This window comes from Anticarsia gemmatalis, chromosome Z (genome assembly GCF_050436995.1).
Source record: "Anticarsia gemmatalis isolate Benzon Research Colony breed Stoneville strain chromosome Z, ilAntGemm2 primary, whole genome shotgun sequence".
Taxonomy (NCBI): domain Eukaryota; kingdom Metazoa; phylum Arthropoda; class Insecta; order Lepidoptera; family Erebidae; genus Anticarsia; species Anticarsia gemmatalis.
Window position 1 is genome coordinate 17,173,396 of NC_134776.1, and position 12,068 is coordinate 17,185,463.

Here is a 12,068-nt window from a genome sequence, read left to right on the forward strand (position 1 = left end):
TCGTGTCAACGGTCATTATAAAACCTATACGCGTTTCTTGAAGAATTGGGAAGACGTGTATGTTCTATGTTCATAATTTTAAAATAACTTAAGTCTTTTGTAATAGAGCTTAGTTGGTCACTATCCTATGTTTAGCTTCTTTTAAAGCTTAACCATTATCTAGTTGAAGTATTTGAGAAAATCTCTTAGAGACTATAATCATGAGCTATGCTATCCGATTGATATGGTCGTATCAGCAAGCCTAAACGTTACGCGTGTAGTACGTTTTAACCATAAGCTAAAGCTTTAAAGATTAAGATTGATATCTCTTGAAATGAGACAAGCAATTTATTGAGATGTGAATTAACTTAAGACATGGCAAATTAATCTAGATTATTCTCTCATCTAGTACAGACTGTTACAGCTTCAGAGAAATCTCAGTAGACTGCAACAGACTAAATTAATTGAACAAGCAATGAGAGCCTTTGACAGTGCAACTAAGTCCCTTTAGTAATTTGCAGTACATTGAGAAGATTTGAAGATAATCGACCTTTTTAACATAAGTCTTCTTCAAAATAAATCCACCAGTGGGTATAAATATGACAAGTAATTTAATTATTTTTGGACACTAACTCTGCTATTAAAACAATAGATTAAACTAGCGCAAACCGATGAGACGGTCGGGAACGAAACCCGGTAAATGAAGTTCCCAAGACGATCACAGTCACAGTCTACAGACAGAATTGCAGGTTACTACAAATTACTTTCAAAATAGCTGCTAATATATTTAGGCTAAGTAATTATTAGGGTCCAAAACGGAGACAGTATATATCACGGGATTTTTTCGAAATTGGTACTTTTCAGATTTCGAAAAACCTTAGTTTTATTCAAAAGTCTCTTTTATTTGACCACGTCACAGGAAACTTTTTGTAACGGCAACAGTCTATACACGCGATCGTAGCCGCGAGAAGATGTTTACAATTCTAAGTTCAGGTCAACCAAACTCTTAGAATTAAAAGTAATCAGCGCGTAAATTTTCTCTGATAGAAAAGCCGCTTCATTTGAAGCTTAGTGGGCATTACGGGAGTTCTCACGTCGCAATTCGAACGGTTTAATGTACCACGGGGTTTAAAGTGCTGGTGAATTATTTCAAGTGTTATGTACTCGTGTCTCCTAGTCGCTGAGGTTTTACTCTCACCACTAAACTTGTCCGTCGCGTACAACGATTTACGGATAACGAGAATATACGAAACTTGCAAGTCTTAGTCAAATTTCTCTCGTGAAATAACTTAGGAAACGATCTTTGGTTTTGGTCGGATACTGTAACAATAGTTTTGTGTCTTCTCGTTCAGTAGTCATATTTATTAACGAGTATAAAGTACGTGCCTTTTTCCGTGTTATACATTAAATCGGTATGAAACCCAAAACATTTACTTTTCATTCGGAAACCAATCTAGGAGCTCAATTATTTTTTAAACTTTCCTTTTTTTCAACATACATTTTGCAAATATTTTATTGGGTCTTATTTAAATCAGTTTTTTGGAACTGTTTTTTTATTGCTGACTACTAGGCACTTTAACAAAACTCTCGGCTAGTCTTAAGATTTTCTCATAAAATCCTTCGCTACTATGGAAACCAACCCCAGTGACTTTGCGATACTCAGATTAATACATAACTGTATTTTTACGTACAAACAATAAGTGTTTGTCATAAAGAGTAATCATTTTTTTTTAATCTTTATTTTAATTTACTTAAGATAACGCCTAAATTAGTGTCGATGTCAAAACATTTAATAAGTAAGGAGCGGGACAGATAATAGGACATATCCACGCCCGATGCTTATCTACATTTCGGTAAAGATAATACACGAATCAGTTCAGAGATAGTTTAATTGTCGATGTGTTATATATGTATGTTGCGATCACACCATTCATTGTGATAAGATTTTCAATGACAAATCAGAAAAAAAAACAAAAGAAATTGATAAGAAAAATAAAACCACTGTTGTTGTTTTGTGTTCATTATGCACGAGACATTGTTTTTATATGGTTTTTTTCCTCCTTTAACCGAACCCTTAGTTTATACAAGTCCCGCATTAATGATTGGGTTTTTAAAATCACTGCTAATTATTTACTAAGATAGCGATCATGATAATTGTCCGATTATATTTTGATAATTACTCGGTAAAAGTCGGATAATCACGTGTTCATTAGATGGTTATTGCATATTTTCAGACATTTTTGTATTGAGTCGAGCGGTACGTCTTAATTATTTAATAAATTATTAAGTATTATTTTTTAAGTTTGTATGTGAAACGAGCAATCGCCATTTATAAAATAAGTTCCCTGATTTAAAGGCAATCGAAACAAAAGTTAACATAATTTTAAGTTTGCTAGTCTAAGTGTCATTGTTTAATCCGATATTTCATACAACAGGAACGTTTTCACCATTTGTGATTAAAATACAATAGAAATGCGTGTCCATCGATACATATTGTTATTGGTTTTCTTCATGTTTCACGATATAATAATGTGCGTGAAACAAACATATTTCTTTAAAATAACTTCACCGTATGAATGATTTAGTTAACCATATTTTTATAGCATATACTATGTATTTTTCCTGACTCTATCAAACGTGTAGCAGGAATGACTAATCATAATCATATTTTAATAATTAAGGATATCGCACCCGTCACCCTGCAACTATTAGCAAAGTATTCTAACGGCGTTACTTCAAATTCCTACTTCTTTTAGAATCATTACACATTTTGGAGACGCCTAATGTCATTACTACATATTTATACGATATCTTTTTTACGTATCGTTTAGATTTCTATATTTGTGTAGGTATATAAGTTTGTAAAAAAATTATAGTATTTTAAACCCGATAATCGCGCTCGAAATTTAGCGGTCAAATTGGTAAATTTTCAAATGAATCATAGCTCAATGTGATACTTTCATGCGTTTATTTGAAATCATACGTTCATGAACGGAGCCAACGATAAGGACTTGCTAGTTGTCGAGTAATATGCCGATAATATTTGCAATCTCATGCAAATGGGAACAGCAATGCATAATGTACCTACTTTTATAAATAATAGGGCTCTTGTATGTACAAGACTCTACTCTTTTTCTTTTTATTCCGTCAGTTAGTAGTTTATTCTACAAGTATCATTGTGTGTACTTCGTTTAGAATTTGCTTTTAAACCTTAAAATACTTCGTGTCAAATTACGTCTAAAACAATCTTTTTCATACTATGTTTAATAAAAAAATCATTGCGGTGTAATATTCACTGCATTTTATAAGGAAAATAATGTAGTATTAAACGTGAACCGCAAACTAAATCATAACATATTATTATACTTATGGTCTCGCCGTATCCGCCGTAATTTTAACGTTAGCGGTACTATGCGGAAGATTTAGTATGCTAATAAGAATTACTTATGTGGGATTTTAATTACGTCACTCGGCCGTTTTGTCACCGACAAGGACGGAGATAACATTACTATGTATTTTTTTATAATATACGTCATCTTCCTGCCAAAAACAAACATTTTACCTATTCTTTGTGTAAATCACAGTAAAAATGACATTAATGGGTTGCAAACTAGTATTTTTTTCAACCTTTTATACCCGCAAATTCAAAGTGCAACCCGCTTCTGAGAGCTTTGGACTAGTTTGAAAAGTTATAATGCCGTTGAATCATTTTCAGATTAAACTTGAAGATTATTCACACAGACTTTACGAGAATATTTGTTCGATTCTATTGTATTGAAATAATCTTAAAAGTATTGTTGGCTAAGATGTTATCACATTTGCATTGTTAGAGGTCGATACGTCGAAGGTCTCTGGATTATTTATAAGTATTTGAAGTTGTAGTAATGTTGAAGTAAATTTTGTTTATTTTAGCTACTTATTATGTAAGTGTAATGTCTAAAAATTTTGTCAGTAAAGTGATACTTTTTCTAAACATGTCGTAAATATAAGACGTATATTATTATTATTTTTATAATTAGCGGTATTAATTTATACGATCTTAGAGATTTCTCACGGAAATTGCTTGCAGTTAGCAAAAACATTGATATCGGATATCGGAATTATTTATTTGATTTGAATTTAGAATTTAAATATTCAAAATTAGCAGACGATTTAATAAATAACAATTATTTAAATCATTTTCTAGTCGAAACGAAAAATGTATCTTTATATCGGCAATTTTTAATACTTTAGTGCTAAAACGACGATTTGAATAAAATGTTCCTGCTAATCACGATTTAATTTTGGTAACTTATAAGTGTTTGTTACTTTTTGCCGTTAACTACTTCCGGTTTTTGGAACTTAGAATTTTTCGTTCCGACATAGAATTTTCTCGGTAACTCAGAATTATATGGTCACATTTATAGTTTATGGTAACTAACGAGTCTATCGCAATTTTTTTGGAGATTTGATCACTTAGAATTTCATATCATATTCATTTGTAGAACTAAGATTTTTTATGGACATTTCAGATTTTGGTAAATCAAAACCTTTTCCTCAAGGATTTCAGTCAAACTTAACGATTTGTATTCGTAATTAATTTTTTTGGGGATCTTGATTTTTTTAGGTACAATGATTAGTTTTTGGAAACTTAGATATTCACAAATGTATTAAGTTTTTGTGAACTGAAATTGTTCCTCTTGAGTTTTTGGAAATTTTGTATTTTTTGTATCAATATAAAATTTTTGGTAGCTTAGAATTTTACGTGCACATTTCTAGTTTATAGTTCTAAACAAATTTTCCTTTTTTTAAGGAAATTTGAGTGGTTTTTCAAAATTTTTAGTTTTTCGTATTTTTTTCGTCTTCAATTTGATTGATTAGGGACTTGGAAATTTTTAGGTACAATAAAAAATTGAATGATTAGTTATTGACTAATTAGAATGTTACATGCATATCTCTAATAACCTTATGAATCTTTTGACAATATTTTTAGTTTTTTGGAAACACAGACTTCCATTAGATCTTAGATTTTTTTGGTCAAAGGTTTCAATTTATAGTAATTTAGATTTTTCATTCACAATTTCGTAGTTTGGGATGTAAAAGTTATTTAAAATGCTTTTTTATTTTTGGTAACTTAGAATGATTTCGCTCTCTCGCAATTATGGTAACCTACTCATTTTTTATCTTTTTTTCGGATTTTGGTGACTAAGACTAAGATATTCAAATTTTCAGCTTTGTAAGAACTAAGATCTTTTATACTAAAGTTTCAGTTTGTAATGGTAACTTGTAATTTTTTTAATCACATTTTCAGATTTTTGCAACTCAGATTTTTAATTTATTATAAATTTTATGACAACCTAGAATTATTGATAACATTTTATAAACAAATTTCGTTTTTGGAATGTTAAGAATTATTTTTATCGAATATGCCAGTGTTTTTAACTTTTAATTTTTAATCACATTTTAAGTGTTAGTGTAGGTACTTAATATTTTTTTGACACATTTTCAGTGTAAGTAGTTTTAACTTTTTATATTTATTGTTTTAAAATTTCGGACTTAGAATTATTCGTTAACATTTTCGCTTTTTGAGAAATTAGAATTGATTATCCAAATGCTTCAGTTTTTTTAAACTTTTAAATATTTCGATCATATTTTCGATTTATAGAAATTCTGAAATTTTTCTTACAATTTTCAGTTTTATGGGAACAAAGGAATTTCGTCCAAATGTTCAAATTTTTGTAGGTTAATTTTTTTTTGGGATGTTACATTTTTTGTTTAACTAACTTATAACTTTTGGTAACTTAGGTCTTCTTCAAATTTTAATTTTTTTTTATCATTAGACTTCGACATTTTAGTCTATTCTTTCAGCTTCTGGTTCCTTACATTTTTACATTTACATATTTCCAGAAGTTAACTTAGATTTTTTTACTGTCATTTTAAGTTTTTAGGAACTAAACCATTATTTTCTGTTTTAAGTATTATAAAATTTTTTTGTTAACTTTGTCAGTGCTTGGCAACTTAGATTTTTTATTCATATGTTCAGTATCGGAAAAGTCAAACCTTTTTTTACAAGTTTTTGATATTAAAATTTGATATCTCCGAATTTTCAGTCATTTGTAATTAATTTTTTTTCGCGTTTTCTGTCTGGAGAACTTAGAATTTTTGTTTGTGTCAGATTTGGGAACATATAAATTTTCATTTTCAGTTTTTGGTAGGTAACTTAGAATATTTTATTCACAATTAAAGTTTTTTGGGACTTAGAAGTTTTTGGTCAAGTGTTTAAAGTTTTTGGTGTCTTAGAATTTTAAGGGTTTGGAACATAAATTTTTTGATTCTCATTTTCATTTTTTGGGATCTATAAATGTGTTGCAATGTACATATAAGTATTTTAGTAACTTTTTTAGAATTTTTTATTTACAATTTAAGATTTTGGGATCTTGTAATATTTTGACCAATTACTTTAGTTTTTGAAAAAGTAGTAGAGGAGTATATTAGATGATAAGATATTTTTAGAAATGATTTAATTTTTTGGGAACTTAGAATTTTTTTAAGTTCTGTTCAGTAACTTAGAATTTTTCGTACACACTTTCAGCTTATGATTTCGAATTTTAAGACTCTACCTTGCGATGCTTACATTTTCGTTAATTTTATTTGCTACTAGAATTTATTTTTAAAATTATTTCCATCAATTAAATGAACTTTTAAGACTTTGTAGAGCTTTAAATAATTTTCTATTGCAATTCCAATTCATATGAATATTAAATTACTTTATAAAAGAGACGCGAAGATTATTTCAACGTTCAAATCGTAAAAACATATTAATTATTACTTTACCGCGGTTTAGGAACATTACTTTGCATTTTTTTTAATAAAAAATAACTTTTTCGGGAAATGAATTTATCTATAAAACCGAGCATGATTTTATTCTCATTTATAAGAAAAACTACATTTTAAATTAAATTTATAAAAACTTTACAGAGCAAAAGCGGTATCGTAATGTTACAAAGTTGTTCTGTCAATGCGACAAACTAGCGCGGTTTACGAAACACTTACGCAAACAAGAAAATACTGATTTTCCTCGTCACGGTTTTAGAAAAAGCTAATCACAAATGAGAACGTACATTTTCATCGTAAATCAAAGTTTTTACTGAGAAATATTTTTTTGCTCTACTTTCAGAGAGTTTACGAACGTTAAAAAGTGCTATTATTTTTTCCGCGAGTAATATAGCATCGTAATAAAAAAACCGCGATAAAATAGTCATTTTATAATATTTTCGAACACACAATACACACAACAGTGGAAAAAAACATAAAATTACAAAGAAATAGTTTATAAAAACATAAAAGATAATAGGAACGGAAAATTACATATAAATAAAAAACAGAACAAGGAAGAGAATAACAGAACAATTAAAACATAAAATAAAGTTATTTACAATAAACTTATAAACACATTTCACGTAATAAAAACAAAATACGAAGTTTGAAAAATAAATAAACAAGAATTAACAAGTTACTTACCTGACTCTTGTATTCACGAACATGGGTCACATATTTAAAAAAAATATTTAGATAAGATTTACGCGAGTTACGGTTTGTATTTTGAAAAGAGGTTAAATATTTATTTTGACAAATGAACTACAATTCACTGAGAAACGCGGCGTGACCGTTTGTCACGCTAGACCGGTGCGGACTGGGTTGCTGTACGTGCGGCCAGCTGAGTTGCCAGTTGCGATTTGAAACTCCAGAGTTCGGGCCTAGGTTTTTATAGAGGTCCCCCGCCCACCAACTGGGAGGAACCGGGCATGCGCTTTAACTGCAGCCTGGATAACAAAGAATATTCCGATCTTCCAAGAATTGCATATAGAATTATTTTTTTTCGTTACATAAATTGTAATTTGTAATTCAATTTTATTTTTACTTTTTTTTCATCGAATGAGGTTGTCATTATGAGTTTAGTAAGCAGTGTTTGAAGTCTCCTGTCAATTTTTTCGAGTCGATTTTTGTTTTTTATTTCATAAATACATAATTAATTATATTTTCCAAATTACTAGTTACTAAATACCTATGTTTAATATCCATAGCAGTTCGGATACCTGAGTTCCAGTGTCGTTTTTTTTATAAATGAGATTAAATTGTAGTTAATGCATTTTATTTTGTTTAAAAAATAGTTATTATATAAGTATTTTAGTTATTTATACGAATTGGCTGCAAACCCGTACGTAAAAACCGGTTTTGTAAGACATTTTGAGGTTTTAAAGCTTGTCCGTCGGCACTTTTCACAGCGTTGATCGAATGCCGTCGGCAACTAAAACTTAATAATTTCAAGGCGTTCGTGGGGGCGCTGGCGTCTAATATTTTTGGAGCTTCCTTAGAACCATTTGACACATTGACTGACGTATTCTTAAAACATTTTTTTTTTGCGATAAGATGTTAAAAACTTTTCGTATGTGGTTTCTATGAACTAATCACTCTAAATAATATGGTATACCTCTGCCTGTTGTAGAGTTATTTCAATAATTACAACAATCAGTCTAATTGACTTATTCTTACCTAAAAACAAAATAAAACATTTGCATCATATATAATATATACATGTATCATAAAGTCCTGCTCAGTGCCCATGTTCTGTGGCTTAATAAACACAAAACTATCAGGCGCTAAAATTCAAAATAAAAGAATTTGTCCAAAAAGAGGTTTTCTGTTGTCCTAAAGCATAAAAATCTTATAAATAAACGCAAAAACATTATGATAAATTTTTTTAGTTGTAGGTACATTATCAGTTTCCAAAATAAGAGTGGAAAGAAATAAAAAAATCTTAGAACACACGAAATTTCTGTTCATATTTCGTAACTAGATGGCGTTGTCAGTCGAAACGCCTGCAAAATTGTGAGCAAAAGCCGAAAACTTCAATTGGTTTTATATATTTCGAATTTAGTGAAGATTATTTTTGCTTGAAAATCATTATAATGTAAGTTTTTAAAGGTTTTAGCATATTTATAGCCTGGTTCACATACTTCTGAGACAATACTTGTGTTCAATCGGCTAGCGGAACATGTCTAACATGTTTTTCAAACTAACAGTTTCGATCTCTTTGTCTATTGGATAGGGTATCCAACACTTATCTCTGAGCTCTAAAACTGTTCCTTTTATATAAAAACAAATACGGTTGAAAGGATATTTGAGACGATTTATGTTTAATTTTAAATGTTTTACAGGTTACTAGCCTTATGTTAGAATAAAACTTTACCTGCATGTATCCAAATGACATTTAGAAATTTTATTGAATATTTTTTTATATTATAGTTTTATTTTTTATTCATGAAAGTACCTACATACATTATAAAACGTGATAGTAAGTTCATAATTTTGTTTGTGACTGTACTTATGTACGTCAGACTACACATATCGTTATTCTAGTATCTACTGTAGATAGGTCTGTAGCAAGGGTGCAGTCGTGTGTGTGAGGGGTGGCGAAAAAAGGGGGGCAACACCCATTTTAAAACACATGGAAATGTGGTACAAACCCCTTTTATTATTTACGATGTCCAAATTTTGTAAAGCAGGTAAACGCGTGCGCGAATTTCATACCCGTAATTAATTGATATAATAATTCATTAATAGCATGTTTCTTGATGACATTTATAAAAAAGTTAAAATATAATCGTCAAAGATTATAATTATTTTAATTTCGAACTCCATTTTGCGCCTTGCAAAGTATAGTTGTTGAGTATATGAAGTATATTATGATGAAACATACGTGCCAAAACCCAAATTAAAGTAAAAAAATATTAAGTATTATATTAAGTACTTGAATAAAAGTTATTTCATTTCTGACAAGATTACTTTGTCATATACATGATGCGTTGATGAATCCTGAGCACAATTTTTCATTATAAAACGTGCCTTACAAAACACTAACAATTCCTGAAAAATACAGAACAAATCGTTACAGGTCCTTGTTTTTCTTATTAGAATAGTCAATAGTAGCGCTAGTGAAAGCAATCAACTGGTCTTCAAAAGAAAGCCGTTGATCAATTCCATTGCCGGTGAAGTCCTCGCTTCTAGAATAAGAATGAAAGTTTTCTATAATTGTGTATACTTAAAAATATAGGAGACAATTCTGCGTGACCTAAGTCGTCTTTCTATTACATAAAAAAATAATCCAAATAACAGAAAAATACATATTTGTATTATTCTGTGTCTGTGTTAAGTATATTTTTATTATTCTGTGTCCGTGTTAAGTTTGACTTCATTCGCGCTTAAATATGTAATACGCAAAAACTCTGCGGTGTTCTGTAAAATGGAAAGTACATTTTTCCGACATCGGCTTACCTGAAAATAACGGGCTGTTGTTTTAATAAAGCAGTCTGAAAGCCTGATTCAATATGCAAGTGCTTACTACTTTTTAAAATCTGTTTCTACGTAATCATCTCATCTTAGAAACCTACTCAAAATACTAATACATCAGAATCATTAAGAATTTGATGAGAATATTTAATAAGCAGTCATAAAATTTCGTTATAAAGCGAACGGTGTGCCGTCGGAACTCTGTGTTCATTTAGGCCTACACGGAGATAAAAATATGATTTAAAATTATATTTAAATTATGTTGTTCAAGTATGCAGTATGTACTTTAATATTAGTATTTAACACTCTTCTTATGTACTATGTATTGTTGTGCGGGACATTTTTTAAACAAAATTCTTAAGCATCAAATTTTTAGTAATTGCAAGTAACCAGTTATTTCCGTTATTTATGTACTGGAACCGTCCAGATTATGTACCAAATAATTATGCTGTCTATATTCCAGCTTCGATTCCGATCCGCAGCCAAATATTACTTTTTGTATGTTTGAAACCTTTAGATACAGTTTACTTGATTTATTTTTTATACTTGATGGCCACGTTTTACAGTCCTCAAGTCTACCTCAATCCGGGCATAGCGAGCGCGGCATACAAAATACTTATTCTGCGGGAAGACCGTGCCGAGCGGTAGAAAATATATCATGTTGGTAAAAATTTGATTGATTGTCAGTGGTTATACATATAAAGTTAAACAAATTAGGTTGTAGGTATCTATACTAATAATGCATATTCGCCCCATGTTTAAAAAAATATTGCGCTTAGAAGATAAACTTCCCAAGATTTTTTTTTTATATTTTTTTCTTTGCAAAGGATCAATAATAAATTTAGTCCAATATACGGGCTTATTCCGATAGATAAAACATTGCACGCAGTACTGATACAATGATTAGAAATGCAATGTTGATGAAGACTATTGAAAGGTCAGTACTTACTTGTGTCTTGCACCAATAAAATCGAACGAAGGATTTTCCCCTTTGTAGACTGAACATAACTTGCCGGTATGCTATACCTATGTCCTTCGAGATATAACAAGTATAATTACATTTACAACTAAATCGACTATTTATCCTGGTCTGGGTGTCTAACGATCACTACTGCAAGAAAGTTAAAGTGGTTTGAAACTACTTTTCAATGAAGAGTACCTATTTAAAATTCTCAACAAAAAATTTAACAACCTATAATATTTTTCAAGATCTTTATTTAGGTCTTTTGAGATACAAATGAAGAAGTTTGCTTTACGTCAGTAAGCAACTGGGTATGTAATATAAGTTATGTAATAGCGAATAACATTTCATATCAAAGGTTTGCAATCGTACAGAATATTTGAAAATGTATTTCAATAGGAATGGAATAAAATGGTTATATGATTGCATCCGAAGCCTTTGAGGCTCATAGAAAATAAGTTTCAAATGTAATTTACACAGCAATTGTAGCAAGTTGCTACATTGTTTCTACAGTCAGCTTGAATTATAGTTTGTTTGACCAGTAGGAAAACTAGCTAGGTACCTGTTTATTGTGTTTTATCATAAAACACGTAAAATATTGATCTCTCTAAACTTAATATTTATTATCATTTAGGTACTTCAACGTTAGAATACGTGGAGTTGAACTTTGCAATGAATAAAAAAGATGATTGCTGAACATTTTTTTGTCAAGTCAAACGGTAGAAACTGAATAACCAATTTAATAGCCAAGCCAAAGTTTAAGGCTTACTTGCGGCAATGAGCACCTATATAAAAATGC

At 30.0% G+C, this 12,068-nt stretch overlaps 1 protein-coding gene across 1 annotated transcript in view; it reads right to left on the reverse strand.

Moving 5' to 3' along the window:
* LOC142986147 (alpha-1,3-mannosyl-glycoprotein 4-beta-N-acetylglucosaminyltransferase A-like) overlaps positions 1–7,680 on the reverse strand; it is a 42,959-nt gene extending 35,279 nt beyond the window's left edge. Inside the window, exon 1 of the mRNA XM_076134431.1 lies at positions 7,480–7,680. Coding sequence (XP_075990546.1) covers positions 7,480–7,502 — 23 coding nt within the window. The 5' untranslated portion in view covers positions 7,503–7,680. The remainder of the gene's footprint in view (positions 1–7,479) is intronic.
* Positions 7,681–12,068: the final 4,388 nt, after the last annotated feature.